We start from the raw sequence: 22,226 nt of genomic DNA on the forward strand, positions 1-22,226 counted from the left end.
TCAGATTATTGAATCCTTCCAGCATCTCAATGAAATGACACTGTTTGACCATGAAACCGAACGGCGGTGCAGATCTTTCTGTAAGAGCGACAGACATTTCGTATATGACAATATGACAACGGATAGCTAGGTCGTTGTACATGTATCAACATGATCAAGGCCCCGGGTGGTTGTCAGGATGGAGAGGGTTAAAGGTCCCCAAGGTGACCAGGATACAGCGTGTAAACAAATACCTTCGTAGTACAGAACGATTTTATGTTTTGAAGTATTTTTGTTATAGCTATGGATACAACGTTATATTTAGGTGACCTTAAGTCATGAGTGAGTCGATACAACCTCTGACAGATGTTACATTTATAAGAGAGATAACCAAAGTCGGCTGTCACATTTCTGACTCCACATGTTCTGGTTTTTACAGTATGTTTTAGCGAAGGCCATGTTTAAGCCACATAGCAAAGTCTCTGGGATAAGGTTGCATTCTCTGGGATAAGGTTGCATTCACAAACACTTCTGTGAGGGTCGAGAGAATTGAGGGAGCAATATGTATCTTGAATCGAACAATTTTGAAAAAAAATATAATTTAATTCACATATGTATGATTTTCATTCGGAAGTCGGTGGGGTGCTTCAAAGCCTTTGAAACTATGGAGGGGGTACTTCAAACTGCTTTGAGCTTGTCGGAGGGGGGTGTTGGAAAAAAAGAGGTGCCGATGACCCCCCCCCCCCAGGTGTTTGTGATTGCAGCCGAAACAAATATAAATTGTGGAACGATACATCAAAGCATTCATTAGCAAAAATATAGCAGTTCTTTTGTTTTAAAAATTAATGTAAAATCAAATTTTTGCAATTCCAAAACATCAAATGATGCATCGATATAATCTTGACGTGTAGCGTGCACATATCAGACATCTTTGGATACTTCAAAGTATGGTACGCGGTTGTAACGAACACACACACACAAACAAACAAACACACGCCCGAATTCAAGCGAGGTGATTAGATATTACGAGAGGATTGGAATTGTTTTAGAAGTAACCCAACACTGAATTCAGCTTCGAGGGTTTTGGTCGGCAGAACAAAAATTACGATTAATCTCATTAATGGATCGAACGGAATAAAATGTCCATCTTAATTACGTACAACATAACAAATATAAGTTTACAGTCAACGCGTTTCATCATCAAGTACATAATTTTTTTTTATTCTTCATATTAACATTATTCGTGTTGAAATGGATAATCGTGCAAGGTATCAACTGAAGATTACTGAACATGCTGACATTTTTCCGTTACTTCACCTGTTGTTTATTCTGACGGTACAGATAACTACGGTGGTCAAAAGAGAATTGTGACCCTAGATCACTGACCCATTAATTTCAAACATGTGATGGCCAGTCGCCAAACAGTTTGTATCCTTGACAATGTCAAAATAGTAATAAACAACAAATGATAAGGTGCCAACACATTGTTTGCGAGTGATAACCTCGTCAGGGAACCTCGTAAGTCACCGCGAGCTGACTGGTCTATGTTGACGGGTTGCCATGGCTGGCATACCTCGCTTACCACTATCATCTGACATGAATGCGATGTATCAACGATCGGGTAGCTAGCTAGTCTACGAATACATGACGTGGTAAATTAATCTCAAACCACGCCACGCCCTCCCACTTTGATTACTCACGTTTATTTGGAATTTCAGGGCGGTAACTTCTCGTAAATCTTAGTCACTCACTAAATCCACATTGTATAAATTGAGAACAGTGCCTTCTAAAAGTCAGTCTACCACCACACAGCGGAGCAGAAAACACCATTGAGAAGAAAACCACATTTTGTCCCAGCGGCCTCAACTTCTACAATTTCAAAATGAACAAGGTATGTGAATTCTAGTCATTTCAATGTCGAAGACTGGTTAAAAAGCAAAATTATCGATAATTTAAATTTCCAACCACAACACACGACTTTTGGTGCATATAGAGTCGTAAGCTTACATTTTTGAAATTATATAGTAAAATGCGTCCCTGAATGTGACTCAGTAACATAGGCAGATAAGGGTTAAACCATTTGATATATGGGGCTTAAAGAATTGGACCTATAAAAATATTTTTTTCATTTCGATCATCACGGACAGCAAATTCGATTTATCATCCTTTTATAAGTTAGCCTACCTGTAGCTGCGAAGGACTAACGCCCATACACTATTTCTGCTATCCTAACTGACATTTTGAGTTTGCGCTTGTACGAGCGAAATTTAAAAAAAATAATATGTCAGTGAGGATAGCGAAAATGGAGTAGTAGTAGTAATAGTAGTAGTAGTAGTAGTAGTAGTAGTAGTAGTAGTAGTAGTAGTAGTAGTGGTAGTGGTGGTGGTGGTGGTGGTGGTGGTGGTGGTAGTGGTAGTAGTAGTAGTAGTAGTAGTAGTAGTAGTAGTAGTAGTAGTAGTAGTAGTAGTAGTAGTAGTAGTAGTGGTGGTGGTGGTAGTGGTGGTGGTGGTAGTGGTGGTGGTGGTGGTAGCAGTAGTAGTAGTAGTAGTAGTAGTAGTAGTAGTAGTAGTAGTAGTAGTAGTAGTAGTAGTAGTAGTAGTAGTAGTAGTAGTCCTTCGTGTCTACAGGTAGTGCTATATATATGTAATGGAGGATTGGTGGCCTTGGGAAGCCTTGGTCGTACAAGGTCTCTTGTTGTTTGAACTGCGTTTGAAAACCTAACGGGGAAACCTGTGAAAATTCTACGTAACTACTAGTATGTGATCGACATGCAAATAACAATAAATGTGTATTGATTTTCCCCACCTAGGTATTCCTTTTTGCTTTCCTTGGCGTTGCCATTGCCATGTTCATCACTGGTATACAAGCCCAAACCGCAGATCCAACAACAACAGCAGGCCCAGGGGACAATAGTACAGAGCAGGCTCAACCAACAACCGATGGTGAGTTATTGCAAAATTATCACTATGAAACCATGACAACTATCGCTGACTTTTTTTATCAGTCATTATTGTGCATCTGATCAGCTAACTATGAGAACGAGAAGTTAATGTACAACTGAAAATGGGTGCGGGCCACGAATAATTTTCAGGGTGCAAAGTGGCAATAGACAATTACAGACAATGTATATATATTCATATATTATTACGCAATATACATACATACATACACACACACACACACACACACACACACATATATATATATATATATATATATATATATATATATATATATATATATATATATATATATATATATATATATATATATATATATATATATATATATATATATAATACATGAAAACCGTACAACATGTAACCGCATTCGGAAAAAAAATATTCCCGATGCTAACATAAAGTTATGTTATGTTATGGCACGACTCGCATACTTGTTAACGAGTCTGCTTCATCGGCCAAACCATATGCTTCATTCCAGGTCAAATTTTCATAGGTAATTTGTTTTTGATAATTATGTTTCCATCATCGATAGTTAAAATGATTCTTCTTATTTAATTTTCAGGTTCTGCTTCGTTGACTCCACTGATCAGTCTGATGTTCACCGCCTTCCTCCTTGTGTTCGCCAGACAGTAATTCCAACAACTCACCAACAACAACCAGTAGACCGAGACAATCAACACCGACCATGGAACCGACCACCTGACCTAACCGCGAGACAAACACAATATTTAGCTCTTAGAAATCACAACCGGTGCGGCTATCCCATCATTCACATCAGATCACCAAATGTGCGAATTGTTGATTTAACATACGGCCTAAATATCATCCTTAATACATGTATTGCACATTTTCTTTAAAATAACGAATAGGTTTCCGTTGATCTTCGTACCATACAGTCTTGGTCCTGACAGGGACCGTTACGTACTACAATCCCACGGATTACGTACTACAATGTAGATTGTAGTATGTAATACTGTCCCTGTCAGGACCGAGACTACATACCACAATACCCGTATTGTGAAATATGAATGATGGAATAGCTGCCCAAGTTGTTTTTCGGATAGATGAAATTGCTGCTATACGGGCATGCAACAAATCAAGAATGGGGGAACTCCTGAGGCGGTAACTTTAAAAATACAAAAAAAAAAAACTTCCACTAAAAGTAATGAAATAACAATTCATGAGTGTACGGTCTGCTGTATGCTGTGGTAAACTGTACTTCACTATTGGTGAAAATGTTTCAACCAGTGTTGTTCAGTCCACTGCTAACAAGACTGTACACTACCACACTTTATGTGCAATTTGTTGACATAATGATAACCATATACAGCTGTTAATGAAAACATACGATGATGTCCCGAGAGTGCCACTTTGACTTTTCAAAACACTAAGTGTTTAAATGCTTGTAAGTTATTTTTTTTTCATTTTTGATGGTAATTTATTTTTGCCATCGAGTTTTGTGAAACTGTTCTTGTAAGCCTATTTCTTCACTTGCCTGAAATGACAGGAAACAGTGGTTTCCTTGACGTAACTGCCACTACGTAGAGAGCTTCAAGTCTGAAACACAAGTTCATTTACATATTTCGTACTCGATATAACCTAATCAAACCAGGCAAGTTAGTCATGTGATCGTCCGATTTTTCCATACTGTTGAGAAATTCATCGCAATAGCTTGTCATAGGCATGCGTATGATCACTCTGTTCGGTATGTTGTCTCATCTTGACCAGCGTTGAGTCTGTATTCGTTTTTTCTTACACGAAATGTTTATTGACAACACCTAAACGATCATTCTGACGATCATTTGATTAATTTGCCTGGGACTAACACTAACAAGACACTTTCTGAATGATAGGAAAGCACATAGAGTGTTTCCTTGACTACTGACGAAAGCGAAACGACACACCAAACCTACCTTTGGTTCTGTATGTGCCTACTTTTCAAGGCCACGGGTATTAGTAGTATTACTAACAATGAACTCAACGGCAGAAGTTACTTTTTTTTTCTTTTTAACTGATATTTACATATTTGTTGTAATTTTATTTTGTTATGTTGATATGACGTGGCACGACATGAAGGATCTGAAGTGTGTATGAAACAACAGCTGTCCGGTTTCTACCTCGTTTTTTTTAAAGAGAAGTTACTGTATGTATTTCACTTTTACACGGTGAATTTCATAGTTCTCCTTTACTAACTTATTGTTGACATTACACGCTACTTTACGTACGTGTTAATGTGAATTTCAGGGTATTACAGCAGTGCTGTATCTTGATATTTATGACTTGCTCATGAAAGCAATAAAACTACTTTATACAAAAATTGTGATAATGACGTATATGTTGTGTTTTCATTTATGATAATATCCACGATTACAAAATTGAACAGATCTTCAAGTGTTACAAAGTACACCTGTCCTGCGCATTTGCAGTTCTCTAGTCGACCCTACATCTCCGTAAAAGAAGTTGCCATATTTGGTTTACACAATGCACTACACTACACTACACTACACTACACTACACTACACTACACTACACTACAGCATTTACAATGTCAGAAACCTTGACTGTTCTTTGATGAGACAAATAACCCCTTGGAATCCATGCGAATGGGGGTTTTTGAATTCGTTATTTTCAAAAATCAAAATCAAATTCGAAATCAAAAATTCAAAATCCCGATTAGCCTGGATTCTAGGTTATCCCTAAATGGACTACGTATATCAAGTCGTATTTATTCCCCGTTTTTTTAGCAGAACACTTACCAAATCAACAGTTACTGATTCATTTTCTAAAATTGTACAGTATTTCAATCTACTTTATTACTTCAGTTTAATACCGGCCTTTACACACAGCTTAGAACATCCGTTGGTTAATGTTGACTGGTGTATTGGAAGGATATAGTCGAGTCTAGATCAACATGCCAAGGTTCTATTACACACAAAAAAACACGTGTACAAATATAAGCTCTGGTCTCATGTAATTTACTTTAAATCCAAATATGTTGTCCAATGAGCCATTTCATGGACACGTCATCAAATTCTTCTGTCCGCATGTAAATCGTAACGATACCGTATAGAAACTAGACCAGCATTATTTATGATATTGAATTTTTCAGAAGACAGCTCCCATATTTGTAAAGCCACATTTTAATGAAATTCTTTTCAATCATTAACGTCAAGTACTGTAATGTTATATTTGTTTTACTAAGTTGACCCGCATCAGCTAAATTTAGTATCTCACTATTTCATCGTAAAAATCCATATGATTAATACTTAGGTGGCATGTTACCTTGGTGATCATGTTATGCCAAGGCCATCATAACAGTTACTCTTCGGTTAGTCACACAGTGAGAGGGAACACTTGTGAGTAGCTTATAAAAGGTTGTGTCGGCTATACTGTTCATTTATCACCTTCGTTTTTATGTCCTTTGTAAGACTTGTTCACATTTTGGTTTCGGTCTGTACTCTAGGGGTGGCAACCCAGACTAAAACGTGATGAATATATACATGTAAAACAAAGAAGGATACAAGCAAACAGAAAAGTAATACATTAAAACTGAACAACTTGCCGATCACTGCATGGGATTTTTATTAGACTAGGGGATGTATAAACCACAACCACGGGGACACGAATTATTGCTTAGATTGTTGTTTTCCCAGGGGAAATATTACACGAATCCTGTTACTACAAATGTATCAATAAACACTATACTATACGACAACCTTTCACAGAGGTAGGGAAATATATTCAAGTCAGTGTTATATTTAGCCTGTAGACAAGGAAAAGAATATGTGTACTACTTGTCCCTATGACCAGGACCATTGGTGACAAAATGGATTATAATAAATAGTAATACACAGACTAAATTCATTAAGATTTAATACAACGTTTTTTGTTCTGTTGATAGTGCAGTAAATATGTCAACTTTAGTTTGGTTGATATAGGATAGAGGACATATGGCATATTTGACAGCGTCATTTCCACTCTCCTTCAAATTTTATGACCAACAATGCAACTCCAAGTTTCAAACAGTAGCATATGGTAACATTCAGAGTAACATTGAAGGTAGAACAAAGAGGTTCTATGTTCAGATTTTGTGTTTTTTTTACAAAAATCCAATTCTGACGTATACTTGTGTAAATTCCTTATCAACCTTCCAAGTATTGGACATGTTAGAAATTAAAAAAATACAATTTTAGTAATACATCACCTTGTTGAATGTGAACTCTGTGTGTGTGTGTGTGTGTGTGTGTGTGTGTGTGTGTGTGTGTGTGTGTGTGTGTGTGTGTGTGTGTGTGTGTGTGTGTGTGTGTGTGTGTGTGTGTGAGAGATGGGGAGGGGATTTGAATCCAGTGATAAAGCCATGGACATTACAAGGGACTAAAAAATTAACTTCTGTACACATTGTTCAGTAGAAAATATCATATCCAATTTATTATTAAAGGCTGGTCTCACTACATGATTGTAATGTATATTATTACATATTTAGCAGAGATTACTTGCACTGGTGTGCACGCATACTAAGTGATATTTGAGATGCAGTGCTATACCGGAAACATTATTGAATACCCACATGCAAATGAGGATGCGATCATTTGATACATATGAAATCGCATGATTGCACTGTATGATTTTGTATGGAAATTTTCCGTTTCAGATAAACATAATAACAGAACCCCATGTCATGCGAGTTCCAGTGTGGGTAGTCAGGGGTATTTGCACTTGTGCTTGGGGTGTTTTCTGCTGCACTTTCACTTACTACACACATGAAAGTATGGGTGCAGAGAACACAGCAAGTATTCATGCAAATACAATGGGGTTCTGTCATATTACGAGATGAAGCTACAGTATAATGCACTAGTTTTTGTTTTCATACACATTTCCACATTTACATGCCATTCTTGTAAGCCTACAAACTGTGAATCTTACTTGTCATGAATCTGGTTTGAGAGTACATACCCATTTTAAAAAAATGACATTGTTTTCAGGTAAGATAAAGAAAAATGTCAAAAGTTACACATACTAGACTTTATGGTGACATGAAGGGACATTTTAAAGTCAGATAGCCAAGTCTCAGGGGGGGGGGGGGGGTATAAATTTCACACAGTGGTCAGGTAGTGACTTGGTCACTTCATTGTCTATATATTGGTTATCATAAGGTCACCTGAAACCAGCCCAATATCACAACTCACATCAACCTTGTCGATATTTTCATATAGGTTGATAGGTTTTAAAGACAAAATAAACATGGCAGGTCAAAGTTCAAAGCCTATTTTACAATGATTTATAAGGAACAGAACTCTGTAGTACAGAATAAAATACACATGAAAACGACAGCAAATAATCTGATAAATGTTTAAAATTCTGTAAAGGACTAAAACTTGAATTCTTTGTATTTTTTGCTGGGTTTTGAGTCTTGACTCTGCTGGGCTTTCCTCTTTTTCTGCAAAGAAAAAATAAGTATTATGAAATAAATGAAGGTATTTGGTTGAAGGCATGGTTTCTTGCATCAGTCTTTTGTTCTGGACCAATTAACTGTTTCTACAACTCTGCCAGACAGTATTTTTTTCAGAGTTGAATTCAATCTTCCTAATCTGAACTCGGCCATTAACATTAAAATACAAAGTGAGAATTCTTTGGTAGGAATTTCTGATCTCTTTCTCACTGACAAAAAATTTTAATCTGATAATATATACTGTTGCTATGGAAATTTAAAAATGTCAATTGTAATCCCTTGTACTGGCTTTGACTTGGACCTACTTTTTGTTTTGCTGCATGTTCTGCTACCATATCACTAAGATCTTCTTTCTCTAGTTGGTTCTGCTGTTCTCGTACTGTTTCTTCATATCTACAAATAGAAAAATGGAGTTGAGTTTTCAGCATGTAAGCTTTGAGAAAAAGGACCACAATTGTCTAACTGAGGAATGAACTATTTGTTTAACCGTGGAATAAATAATTTTAACAATAAAATCAGTTATAATAATACAACCCAAACTTACTTTGCTTCAATAGCGGCAGTGTCTAGGTCCAATTCACTGGGATCTAAAGCGACAGCAATGCCTTGGTCTGTTCCACCAGGAGCTTGGCCTGTTTTCTTTGGCTACAGTTACAATAAATAACAAAATATGTTATGATATCAAAGTCACAACCTGACAATTCCAACCACTATTAACATCACTACTTTTTTTCAACATACAGGTTTTTGACAGTATCAGTCTAAAAAAAAATCTATGATAAAAAAAATTCCAATCTGATTATTCATATCCTCATCAAAAGAAATGGAAGGACTTAAACAAATTACTGTTGATAAAGTTATTATTTTTAATCTGCACATATATTTAGATGTCATGATTATTAGAATTCAACAGTATATGACCAAAAAAAAGGCCTGAATCCTTGACTAGTTTTGCACCTTACACAAGATTATTATTGAGATGTCAAGGGCGCCCTCAATAGTTCAAGTGGCTGCAACGACAGGACTTTTTTTTTTCTGTGTAAAGCAATAGGCCATTCCAGACTACAAACAGGAAATTGAGAATACACCGCCCCAAATTGGGGGTATCATCACCTCATAGTACCACTTAACTGCATAACCTATACCATGTGCACGTATACATCAAAGATACACACAGACAGGAAGTAGAGCGCCACCATGGCAAATTTTGGAAAGGCCTATAGTCATTGCATTATGTCTGATACAGCAGTTTATAAATTACTAATGTCTCATTTCAAGTCTTTTAAATTTGAAATTTGAAAGACTTGAGGATATAATTCTGACAAAGATCTTGACATATGTCCTGTTTTGAGGGTAAAAATAAGACTCAAGTTTTGCAGTGACTTACCCCAACTAGATCGTATGTGTAAGTAGACCCCATCATAGCAGCTCCTACAGCCTGTGCTTTCTTCTCTGGAAGGATAGTGTAAAGCTGTGGTGTTTCTCCTCCTTGTTCCATTGCATCTTCTATTTTTTTCTTTCTCAATTCAATCATCTCTGGTGTCTCCATACCAGCTGGGACCGAGGTTATTCCACTAGGCGTGATCAGACCTCTGAAGGTACAAACACAATCAATATTCAATATAAACGTTTCAATGAGACTAGCAAGCTATTCCAAAGAATAGCTATCTGTAGCTGAATAGGGTACAGACATTACTATCATTTTAGAATAGCTCTCTAGAAAAGGGGTTGAAAGGTTAATGTCAAAGGAAAGAGCCACAAAGAAATGGTCAAATAAGTAAATTTAATAGACATTGCTATGTGTCAAGCTGTGATTCGCCAGTATTGCCACACATGTCTAAATCTATTTCTACTTGAACTATTGCAGGAGTTATACGATCATCTCAGAAGAACGAGACAGCTATCTATAGTATACTTTAGTGTCTCTGTACATTGAACAGGTTGCTTACATGTATGTATGCTTATGCCCATTTCTGGCACAATGTTAAATACTTACATTATTTCTGTCATAGTCAATGCATAGACACTCTTAGTCTGATATAGATATCACAAACTTTACATAGCATACTACTACACTACTGTTGAGTAATGAATACCCACCCTTCAGCTGGTGTAATAAGTCCTGTATCATCTGGTTTCTCTTCATCAGATGATGATTCTTCCTCTTCTTCTTCCTCCTCTTCAGATTCACTCTCTAATTCACCCCATGGTGTTCTGTCTATCTCTTCCTCTTCCACAGGTGCCTGAGAATACAAACCATACCTCACTTAGTAAACTCTAAATACCATTTACACTTCGCCACTTGGAAATTTAATACGCCGACACAACCTGGATTTTCACTTTTACGCTGATGATAGCCATCTGTACTTATGCTTCCACATCAGACAGTTACAAGACAACATCAATCAGATGGAAATCGCTGTTTCTGATATTCATAGTTTGTTATACTGGCACTCTATAAATGTTATTATTATTATTATTATAAATACTGTCTTCTGTGTCAGGATACTGTTGGTGGATATTTGCAAACAATGTAAATGCTAAAATCAACTGTTGGTCAAACTGTGTGTGTGTGTTTTGAAAATAATGTTTTCATATAATACTTGCTGAAATGTTGGCATTCTCACCTGAAAATCAGTTGCATTGGTACCAAAGACATCTCCATAGAGTGGTTTACCGGCCTCGTCAACAGGAGGTTTACCCCAACCACCGGCATGGTAACCAAATGAACAACTCTGCACAAATAAAACAAAATATCATAAATTGGTACATTACATAAAACTTTGAAATAGATAGTGTGATGTAGCAAAGTACACCTGGTTTGACACGTCAAGCATAAACTTCCAGACTGTACCCTTTAAATGGTACTCATGAATATGATAAGATTTCATGGATGAACTTTCAGATCAACACATAATGTTAAAGATTTTAGTTAAAAAGTCTTATTTTAGAGAAAAACCTACAAAATTAATTGCATACACTGAACAGTTTTGCTACTGAAAGGACTCATTCTGATTTGGATTTAAGTGGACTGAAGCAACATGACTGAGATATAGAGAAGATTGATCCACAACAAACAAATGATTGTATGGCGCCACTATTAAGATATCACTGATGCAAGAACATGAGATTGAATTGTAGGCCTTTATGAGATAAAGCAACTTGGAAAATGTTACCTCTGGAATGGCAGCATTTAATCCTGGGATCTTTAAGTTAGGATAGGATGGGGGAGGACCATACCGCTGCATTGCTATCAACCATGGTGGTGGAAACTTCTGAGCATTCTGGAACGTACAATCATAACACCAATGAATGTATTAAATTTTACAGCTAAGATGAACTATCTCTGATTCTGAGAGAAACGTACACCCTTCACTTTCCAAACTTTTGGACAATTATGACCATAAAGTTTTCTCTACGTGAAGACAAGATTTGTATATGTCTATCACTCACACACTCACTCTTGCATGTACACATGTATGCGCTCTTACTCACTCACTCACGCACGCACGCACGCATGCACACACACACGCATTCACTCAGTTACTCTCTCACTCACTCACTCAATCAAATGAAATTCTAATCCAAAAACCATTGCTGTGTTGAATGTGAAAGAAAGGGCTAATCCACGCTAAGACTTAATGAGTTCAAACTACATTTCCACATCAAGCTTTCACCTTTTGTAAAAATTTACTGTACTCCTGAGAACATTTAAGTGTAAAATTCATGTTTCCTATATGGTATTTCAAAAGTGATCATTTTTTTCTGTGAGTTCTAGTAGAATTCCTGATCTTGTTGATGGGTTTACCATACCAGAGTATAGCCAAGAAATCTGCTACTACTTACAGGTCCAATTGGCATTCCTAGTGCAGTCCTCAGTTCATCTGATAATTCACCTGGCTTCTTTTCTTTAAGCCTGGTCTCAAACTCTTTGCCTTCATAATATAAATCACCATGGATTGTCATCTTAGGTTTGGACTGCCACCTGACACACAAAGTTAGAAAACAGTTTATTATGCATAATTAAAACAAACTAATTTATGAAATCAAACATGGGTATGAACCAAACTTCAGCATTTAAACCTGGACTATGACAGTGTTAATGCACAGCCTTCAAGCTATCACTTTGTGCAGTATATTGATACATCATTTGTGAAATGTACTGTTGAACAAGTCTGATGGCCATTAAACTCATATTTCATGATTGTGTTGACACAGCTCCACAGCAACAAATGGGTTACTTTGTTGGCTATCAATACATAGAAATCATTTATACATTTGAGTAAATAAACCACTTACTATTAATACAAGACGACAGCCCAATTGTACTTACTTGAAGAAAGCATCGTGTAATTTTTGATAATCAATATCAATTTTGCCCATCTTGGGTCTAACTTTTTCCCTCATTTTGGCCTTCATAGTTTTTTGTTCTTCCTGTAAAAATGAAAATATCAGTACATATCAGAACTTATGATGAAGAGGATGTATACAACCCTGCATAAGTGAAAAGACAACAGGAGTTTTCAGTAGCACCATTGATTCATGACTTATCACCACTTAGAAGTTGGTACTTTACTATTTATAAACAGTGGTAAATTAAACTTTAAATTATTTGTCATTACATTTTGACATCTATTAGTATAGAAAGAGATCTCTATAGATTTTGGAGGGCCACGCCAAAATATTGGTGGTCAATATTTTTATATTCATTTTATCTGGGGTTTTCCTATAATTGTTTTCCTTCATGAATATATTTTGTCTTTACACAAAAATCAATACTTCACACTCATTCAACCTTCAGCTTAATTCTATCACGCTTTTTAAAACAATAAGTCGTCCACTTGAACTACTAAAATTTGAATTTTGTGGTCCAAAATGAAAATTCAATGGTCAGTCAACAATTCTAAACTCAAACCTTGGTATCAAGTGGATTATGCATCGCTGAAGAATATACTATTATGTTAATTGACTCCTATTGTCAAATTGGGGAGGGGAGGGGAGGGGTGGGGTTGGGTTGGGTTGAGGTTGGGGTGGGGGATTCCATTATTGTATAAAATCCTTAGAGTAACCCTAGTCTGATTTACTTACCTTCTCTTGTAATGCCTCCCTCATTTCCATAATACCTGTTCTCTTGATAAAATCTGGCAGTTCAAATGGCGGTTTCTCAATACCTCTTTTACCCTGTAAGTACTTCCTTTTAAAACACCAATGTCTAGGGACAGGTACTGTGTTTCTTGTTGCCTTTATACAAATCACATTCAAACAACAAATCCATTTAAATTCATAATCAGGAACAGAAACATGCAGATAAAGCATGTGAGTGTCTGGAAACATGGTAAGTGTGCACAAACTGTGAATGTCGGGGGAAAATGGTAAGCGTGCACAAACTGTGAATGTCTGAAAACATGGTAAGTGTGCACAAACTGTGAATGTCTGGAAACATGGTAAGTGTATACAAACTGTGAATGTTGGAAAACATGGTAAGTGTGCACAAACTGTGAATGTCTGAAAACATGGTAAGTGTGCACAAACTGTGAATGTCTGAAAACATGGTAAGTGTGTACAAACTGTATCTATTTTCATACTGGGACATCAATTCAATTCAAGTCTATCATTTAAACAATTCAATTAAACACAAAGCAACTACATCAAAGTTGGTGAAAGAGAAACAAATTATTTTCAAGCAAAAATATACATGTTGGTGTCACTATTTTCTCAAAGTTTGTTAAAGCTGCACTAGGTGCAACTGGAGTGCCTTTTGAAACTGTTTTGTTAGATATTATAATTCACTCATAATATCTTACACACTAAATATATCACTTGTGGGTAAATGTATTTTTGTGGCTGTACACATATAATACAACAAATCCGATCAAACTGATTTTGGGTCCGCACCCAAAAATCAACACCCCCAATGCCATCACGATTTCAACCTGTTGCTTTTCTACTTTTGGAAACAACTGACATATACATTGTCTAATTATTGAAATTTTTAACAACTTTCAGTGAATTTATTGTTGGTTGTCTGATCTAAAAAATAATACTCTTAAGTTACCGTAGACTCTCTCGCAGTCCTCGGAGCTTCGTTTTACTGAAATTAAAGCTAAACAAATTATTTTGTATGTACCGATACCAGCTAAATAACCGTACTCGAATATCTTTGTACTGTGCGCCCTACATCAACCACATAGAGATAACCATTCATTGACATGTGACTGCAATGCTCTGTGTTTTCAGGGCTTCGCAAAAACATGAAGCGTCGCAGTCACACGTCAACAAATAGTTACCTCTAAGTGGTCAATGAGGGCACACAATACAAGGTTATTCGAGTACAGTCATGGAGTACATTATGTAGATGGTATTGGTATATACAAAATAATTTGTTTAGCTTTAATTTTACAGTAATGCGAAGCTCCGAGGGCTGTGAGAGTCTAAAGTTACCGCTAGTGTACTGGGTAGCTTTAAATTATTAACATGAATTTTCATTTGTATATATCTCAGTCATGTATATTCACCTACTAATGTTTAAACGTCAAACAAACTCACCTTCAAATGTACAAGTAGTTTTGGGTCTTGTGCAGTCACATCATGCATTTCTACAACGTCAGGTCTGGTCACCAACTGTTTCAACTCAGCAACACTCAATCGATTCAATTTGCGTAGTTTTTTCTTGGATATTTTTGGTCTATCATCATCCATGTCATCATCATCCTACAATATCATTAAACCATATTTTAATTGAAAAAATGAATGAAAATGAAAAAAACTACCCAGATTTATTTTACAATTACTGACAGTGTATGATTTAATTTGATCATTTTTTCACATCATACTCTCTCAACAAATGTGGTGAGTATGGGCAAGACAAACAATTTGACAAGATAATGCTAATCTTTCCTATCACTTTTTTGTAACATTATCAATTAAATATTATTCCCCAATATTTTTCTTCATTCTGCCAAGAAAAATATGAGTGACCTATGGGGCCTTGTCAATATGAGTCGTGAGACGAGTAGTTACAAAACCCTTTGGTCATGAGTATTTTAGAGCTGAATGAAGAAAAACATTTGAGAATAATATAATTATACCCCTCAATCATAATTTATGAAAAATTGGCAAAAATAATGGTGATTGAAATGATTAAACTCGTATTTCAAGCACTGCAGAACCAGTGATGTAGACAAGGGTTGTCGTGATGTAGAATGACCAAGGCATACAATCCATATTTTCTGTTCAAAGCAACAACTTGGCTTGTGCATGGTATTACATATATTAGGTATATACCTCTTCTTTCATTAGACCACTATCAGTGACCGATTTATCAAATCAATTTATAATAATCTTTACAACTCTGCTACGAATTTTGCAGACACAGGTTGTATGGTGTGAGGGCCCAACCTTAGGAAGACCGGTTAGTCGTACCAATGAGTTCTGCAAAACCCATATCCAAGAAATAAATATTTTATCATATACCTCGTCCTCCCAAAGTGTTAACGTACATTTGAAAAATTGGCACATGATATTTGGCAACATTGATGGAAGTGATATGGAAAATTCCTCAAAATTTTTGTTAAAATTGTGATAAAAAAAATGCCAACACTATATCATGAAGTGGATTGGTATATAGAATGACCTTATTTGTACAAAGTGTACCAGGATGTGATGTGGAAGATTATTGCATAGTTATGGCTTGTGAATTTCTTCATAGCAATACACACAGTCTTGCTAATCAGATTGTAAATTAAGTATCTATGACAGCGTAACATACAACATACGCCATATCAAGCTCTTATCTTTTCTCACTACAAAGGGATATGGTTTAACTTCCTCTATCCAGCCTGGACCAGGACATAACTCATGTTTCCAAATGGTAATGATGTCAGTGTTGTAAATGAAGGATGACAACCCCTCTGAAATAATGGTAAGGTCTAGGTTGAAAGGTCTACGTCTGTCTATGAAGGAAGCTACACCTGATCCATGCATGGTAACACCACGGGTCAACTCTAGTAAGATGTTTGACTGAAAATTTAAACTATTTACACACACACACACACACACACACACACACACACACACACACACACACACACTGTAGCTATAGATGTGTACTCTATCAGAAGACATACTTACATCATCATAGTCACTGTCGCTCATATCATGATCTGCTTCTGGCTTCTTGGTCACTTTCTCTTTCAATTCTTTGGCTTTCTCTTCTTTTTCTGGTTTGACAGCATCAGCAAGCTGTGTCAATGGAAAATTTAAGTAGTAGAAGAAAATACAGAGAAAACAAAAACACTTCTACTTCTGTAACATTTTGAGTCTGTATTAAAGAGGAACGCCACTCCTGGACAAAATATTGCAAGAAACTCTATCCATTTAATCTTCCTAGCTCAAAGTGTAGCATGTGCACTTTCTTATTAGCATGGTTGTATCAAACAGAGCCATTGAATGGTAATTTGAAATGGGCTGTAGCCATACACACATTACACTAAATCAGTTCATTGGAAACAAAATTAGAGAAATTCCATAAACTTAATCTAGAAATCTGTATGTAAGTCACCATCAATCTGCCCTCAAGACAATTTCTTGTGATGCACTAAAAATTTGTGTTCTCCTATCACATACTATGTGGTGACTCCAAAAAAAACCTATCATTTTGAATCACATAAAACGTTTTGTCTTTTGTTAAGAGGCACAATGGTCACTATTTCTACTCACTTTGAAAGCTTCAAATATTTTTCTGAAATGCATGAATGATGGGTCCATAATCTCTGCAGTAAGATCTTCCTGTATGTACTCAACTTCCACATCCTCCTCATCCTCGTCTTTCTCAGCTACTGTTGCCAAGGCTTCTCTTCTCATCTGTTCTTCTCTTTGTCTCTCTTTCCTCTTCTTTTTCTTCTTCTTTCGTCTTTTGTTCTTGGACTGTACCCAAATAGTAAAGATACAAATTACATAGGTGAAACATGAGAAGACAAAATAATATGCCATATTGTGGTTATCAGAATGACAAAAGATTGTATACTTTCACCACTAGGTGTGCTGTGTGGAAGCAGCCTTTGGGAACAGAAGTGTGGGCCAAGATAATTGAGTGCTACACCTTGTAGTGCCAATGGCATTCACTCACTTTATCACAACAAAAATTATGGCAAATATGTTAACCTTCATTTTTCTTAATCTAAGATGCCCTAAATTGTGAATTCTTTGTTACAAACACAATCTCTCTCAGGTTAAAGCTATCTAAACTGTCCTAGACTGATTTCACCTGTAAATGACACAGCTTTTGCTTGCATGTCTCTTCTTCATTTTGTCTACTAAATATGAATCAGCATTTACAGTCAAAAGAAAGCTGACAGACTATAATGCTGCCCACTCTCATTCATGTAGACGTATATGTCCCTAAATACCACAGTGCTTATCCTATAATTTACAATACAGATATATGATGTATTACATTATTAAACATGAATATATTGTCTGGGTGGAGAGAGATAACTAACTGACCTCTTTGGATTCAGGTTGTGTTGGTTTGACCTCAATGGGTTCATCATCCACAGTATCATCAAGTTCTTCAATTTCTACATCAGGTACCACTGCTACATTGCGTTCTGGTTCAGGTGCTGTTTCTACAAAACAATAATCATACTACCATTAGTTTTTTAATATAGTGTTTTCTCATAATGCACTCAATGGCCTTCACAATAGTTACCCCTATATTGCCATAATGGACATTTATATTTCAACTCCACTGGTGAGAATATAATCTACTCCAATCTCTGTAAGCACATATGATTTTAAGCATTCGCATTGCCACCTCTATCCTACCAGGTGCCCAATTATACAGCTGGATTTACCGAGGCACAATTATGGTTCACATTTTGTCCAGGAACTGCAACCATTCAGAAACAAATGGCAGCAGTGAAGTGCAATCCTGCAACTTGCAGATGCCAAGCTAGTAACTCTAACCATTCAATATTATGACTGTCATCATGACTCTAACCATTCGACAATTATCACTCTATCATCATGACACTGTAGTAAATCAGCAACATTAACTTTAAAAGGGAACAAGTCTTCATAGAAGAAATACTGCCCCCCCCCCTCCCCAACTAGTTTACTGTATGGTATTGTGCAACTTTAAATTTGACCTTGAGGATCGTCAAAATACACATATAGTAAGCTTGTCTCTAACAATGTGTGGGTACACATTTTTGAATGAAGTCCCTAGGTATGAAGGTGAAAGTCATGTACATACGTCCTTTGTTTTTTCTGTCATTGATTCTAAAACACATGTGAAAGTTTATCATCGCTAACCCTGTAAGCTTTGGCTTGTAATCAATCTTTCTCTGATTGGATAACATAAAGACATACCTTCATCTTCTGTTGTTCCTATTTGTTGTTTTCTCACATCCTTGAAGGCAAGAACTTTCTCTAGAGCTTGAGGTAATTTTACTGCTTTCTTTTGTGATTCTTCTTCTTCTTCTTCAGGAGGTGATGGGGGAGGAGGAGGACCTCTGACAGGAGGTTGGCCTGCACCCCTAACTCCATGATGGGGTGGTGGTTGCGATGGCCCAAGATCTCTTCTATCTGGTGTTGGCAGTAAAGGTCGAAGTTGCTGTCTTTCAGATGGTGGTGGTGGGGGTGGTGGTTGTCTGGGAGGTGGTCCCTGCTGGGAGGGAGGCATTCCCTGTGTTGGTGGTGGTGCTGGTGGTGGTTGGCTTTGAGGAGTTGGTAGTAATGGTCTTGGTGAAGCAGATGGTGTGGGTAAAAGTGGTTCTACAGAATAAATGTAAATATACCATTAATTACCAATTGATATTCTGTACTCCTCAGCCTATGTCACATACTACATCAGTCAATTTCAAACAGACTGTTTTTTTTAATTTTTTCTACACTTAACCTAAAGTACTGGGATATATATACAGCTATATATACTTACGTCTAGTTTGGGCTTGATGTTGGTGCTGCTGTTCTTCCTGCATTCTTATCATTTCCTGCTGTTGTCTTATTTTGGCTTCTTCTTCCCTTTGTTTTATCAATAATGCCATTTGTTGTTGTCTCAAAAGTTCTTCTTCCTTTGCCTTCTCTTCTAGAAGTTGCTGTTGAGCTATCTGTTGTTGTTGTAGGAGCTTAGTTGTAGGTGCAAAGATCGACAAATCAGTGACGTGCATATGCACACTATAGTATCTGACATTTTTACCTAGTCTGATGAAATTTGCCCATGAATTTCATTTATACAGGTGGTGATGGATGCATGTATGTATACACTGATGGGTCGGAACCCAATGGAGTAGTCCCCCTTGTGCTTTGCCCATTGGAGACTAACACTGGAGCCACATTTACCTATGCAGACTTTTTATTTGGACTATTACTGAATCAGTGATCATCCGATATATGATTGTAACACATGTTTATGTTTACAACAACAATAGACAATTTTGTACATTCTCAATACCTGAAATCGGATGTTACCTCATCATGCTAGACGGTCAAAGTACAACATTAAGGCACACATTCTCACATGCACCTATAGTAATGCACGTGTAAAAGTTCAAAAGAAGTTACATGTACCAAGTGTTGACCAAGAAATCATATGATTGATATTTGTCTAACACAGCTGAGTGTAAAATTCTATTTCTAGTTACAAGAATTCAAAGTAGACAATGAAAACCTTTACCTTCTGCTGTTCTGCTAACCTCTGCTGTTCTATCAACTGTTGTTGCTGAATCGCTTTCTGCCGTGCTTCTTCATCTAACACTTTAGCAGCTGCTTCTTGCTGTTGTCTCAGTTGTTCTTCTTCAATTTGTTTTTGTTTTCTCTGGGCTAACCGTTCCTTTTGTTGTTCTAGTATTCTTTTCTGTTCACTCTCAATGAGTTTTTGTGCTTCCTCTGACTTCAAGGCTTCTTCATCATCAATTTCTTCTGCCTTTTCGGGTTCAGCCAATTCCGTTGCTGCTTCAGGAGAGGCTAATGGAGAAATAGAGAATACATTGAATGCACAAGAAGGGACAGAACTGCAGGTTTGCAATGTGAATGCTTTCATTCTATATGCACTACCACTGAGGCTGCAATGGATTGTGTATGCTTTCCAGGGAGTTGAAGAAGTAAAGAGCCACTTTTGTCACTATACATCCATAATAACTGTAAAGCGCTTTTACTTTAGCAGTCAGGAAAAATGCAATATAAAAACTAAAATTATCATTACACATCTTTGACATTTGAGTACCAATGTGGTGTACTTGAGGTATTTACAGGAGTGCTCATTGTGTTTTCTGTGGCAGCAGGCTGAACCTGTGGCTGAACTTGAAGTTCAAATGACAATGCAGTAGAAAACATGATGCAAACATGAGTGCAAATCGCCTTCCCCCTCCTCAGTACCTACATTGTAGTATGATACATACAAGAATGTAATGCAAGTCACTGACTCACTGTAGTGTACTATTATTTGTTAAACTTACCAGTCTCCTGTTCCTGTTCTTGCTGTTCATAATATTTGTGTAATCTCTCAATGAGATCATTTTTCAAGCCTGTAATCCAAAAACAAAACAGAAGAAAACTTACATTAATTTTAAAGTGAAAGATGTGAAAACAGGTAACACTTGGGTGCATTCTATTTAGTAGTCAACTTTGATTGACTAGACATTTGGGGATATACATGTATATAGAACAGTGTCCATCCAGTGACTGTGATACAAATGATATTGGTTTATTACCCTACATGTATTCCTATCACCTACATGTAACCCTAGCTTTAATCATAGACCCTACTCGTGTAGGCTCTTATGTTTTAATACAAACTGTATTTCTTGTGCACTTGGTGTAGGTGTACTTTACTACGTTCTTGCCTGCATTATACTAGTAATCAATCTTAGCATTAAATATCAAACAAGAAAGACTGCAGTGGTACATGTACATACAATATTGATTGTACATGTTATACTACATGTTGGCTACAGATGGCTGCAATTTGGCAGTCACTTCACCCTAAACCACTCATCCCATGGTTAACTCTGTCTCTATGATAACTGTCTGATAGTTGAAAGGTGCAATGTAGCACTGTCCTTAGCTTGGCTGTAGCTTAGATCTATGGCTGCAGCATGGATCTATTACTAGTATTATTGATCTCAATAATAGATCCATGGCTGCAGCAACACTACATATGGACTAGTGATGAAAAATGTTCGCGTTTTCATTTTATGCAGTTAATAGTGTGACGTTTTGACCATGGAACGAGTTGATTATGGGTTGGGACAAGTTGGTTTTGAGTGCGACTGCTCATTCAACAAGACAACATGACGAACTGGACAATCTGAAATTAAACATTTGCAAAATTGTTGAACGATAGCTTGTATGTATGACACATATGTAACCTTATTGTATGCCTTGCTACTAAGGGCAGCTAATTTCTGACAAAAACTGTGGCTTCACATGAACAGAGGCGGACTAGACGATTCAAATGATTGCATGATTGCCAATAACGAAGCTCAATAACAACATGGACCGATGTGATGGCATTGGTGCCGACAGTCAAACGCGTTGAAATACGACAACACAACACATCTTAAATACTATTTTTAGTACAAATGCAGAGATAAAAACACCTACCTCCAATTGGAAGACCTAGAGAACTAAGTTTTTCTCTAAGCTCCGCTACTTTTAGTTTCCTCAGCTCAGATACGGTGGGGATCATGTTCGTAACACAACGCCGTACGCTTGAACAACGTAGACAATCTTTACCTTGTTCCGTACTGTGATTATTATAACCACCCACAGTTCCTACCAGTTCCGCTATTTCTACAGTCTTTTCAAATGATGATATGGTACAATGATGGCAT

The 22,226-nt window shown here is 36.7% G+C and overlaps 1 protein-coding gene and 1 long non-coding RNA gene across 3 annotated transcripts; one reads left to right on the plus strand and one right to left on the minus strand.

Moving 5' to 3' along the window:
* The first annotated feature begins 1,792 nt into the window (after positions 1–1,792).
* Positions 1,793–4,943, plus strand: LOC144453444 (uncharacterized). Its single transcript, XR_013482417.1, has 3 exons — positions 1,793–1,870; positions 2,789–2,921; positions 3,505–4,943. It is a non-coding gene; the product is annotated as an uncharacterized LOC144453444 (long non-coding RNA).
* Positions 4,944–7,368: 2,425 nt separating this feature from the next.
* On the minus strand, positions 7,369–22,103 carry LOC144450455 (splicing factor 3B subunit 2-like). 2 transcript variants are annotated; one of them, XM_078141077.1, is made up of 19 exons: positions 21,997–22,103; positions 20,850–20,918; positions 20,069–20,358; positions 19,331–19,520; positions 18,763–19,167; positions 17,896–18,011; positions 17,110–17,316; positions 16,522–16,632; positions 14,938–15,102; positions 13,480–13,632; positions 12,725–12,825; positions 12,238–12,376; positions 11,568–11,675; positions 11,019–11,126; positions 10,492–10,634; positions 9,779–9,983; positions 8,936–9,036; positions 8,697–8,784; positions 7,369–8,379 (listed from the first exon to the last, which is right to left on the minus strand). In XM_078141077.1, exons 1-19 carry the CDS (start codon positions 22,079–22,081, stop codon positions 8,311–8,313), a joined length of 2,853 nt encoding a protein of 950 aa, XP_077997203.1. In that variant the 5' UTR covers positions 22,082–22,103; the 3' UTR covers positions 7,369–8,310. The 2 variants fall into 2 exon arrangements, with proteins under 2 accessions (XP_077997203.1, XP_077997195.1); XM_078141069.1 differs by having other exon boundaries at positions 17,896–18,017.
* Between the last annotated feature and the right edge of the window lie 123 nt (positions 22,104–22,226).

The sequence above is a fragment of the Glandiceps talaboti genome, chromosome 2 (genome assembly GCF_964340395.1).
Source record: "Glandiceps talaboti chromosome 2, keGlaTala1.1, whole genome shotgun sequence".
Lineage (NCBI taxonomy): Eukaryota > Metazoa > Hemichordata > Enteropneusta > Spengelidae > Glandiceps > Glandiceps talaboti.

What these genes read in the sequence shown, in the direction of transcription:
- LOC144450455 (XM_078141069.1), bottom strand. Translation starts at nt 22,081, where the DNA reads ATGATCCCCACCGTATCTGAGCTGAGGAAACTAAAAGTAGCGGAGCTT. An exon ending in GGTTAGCAGAACAGCAGAAG is followed by an intron (nt 19,521 to 20,068) that starts GTAAAGGTTTTC and finishes CCTACAACTAAG; the next exon opens with CTCCTACAACAACAACAGAT. An exon ending in AACATGCAGCAAAACAAAAA is followed by an intron (nt 8,380 to 8,696) that starts GTAGGTCCAAGT and finishes TTTTCTTTGCAG; the next exon opens with AAAAAGAGGAAAGCCCAGCA.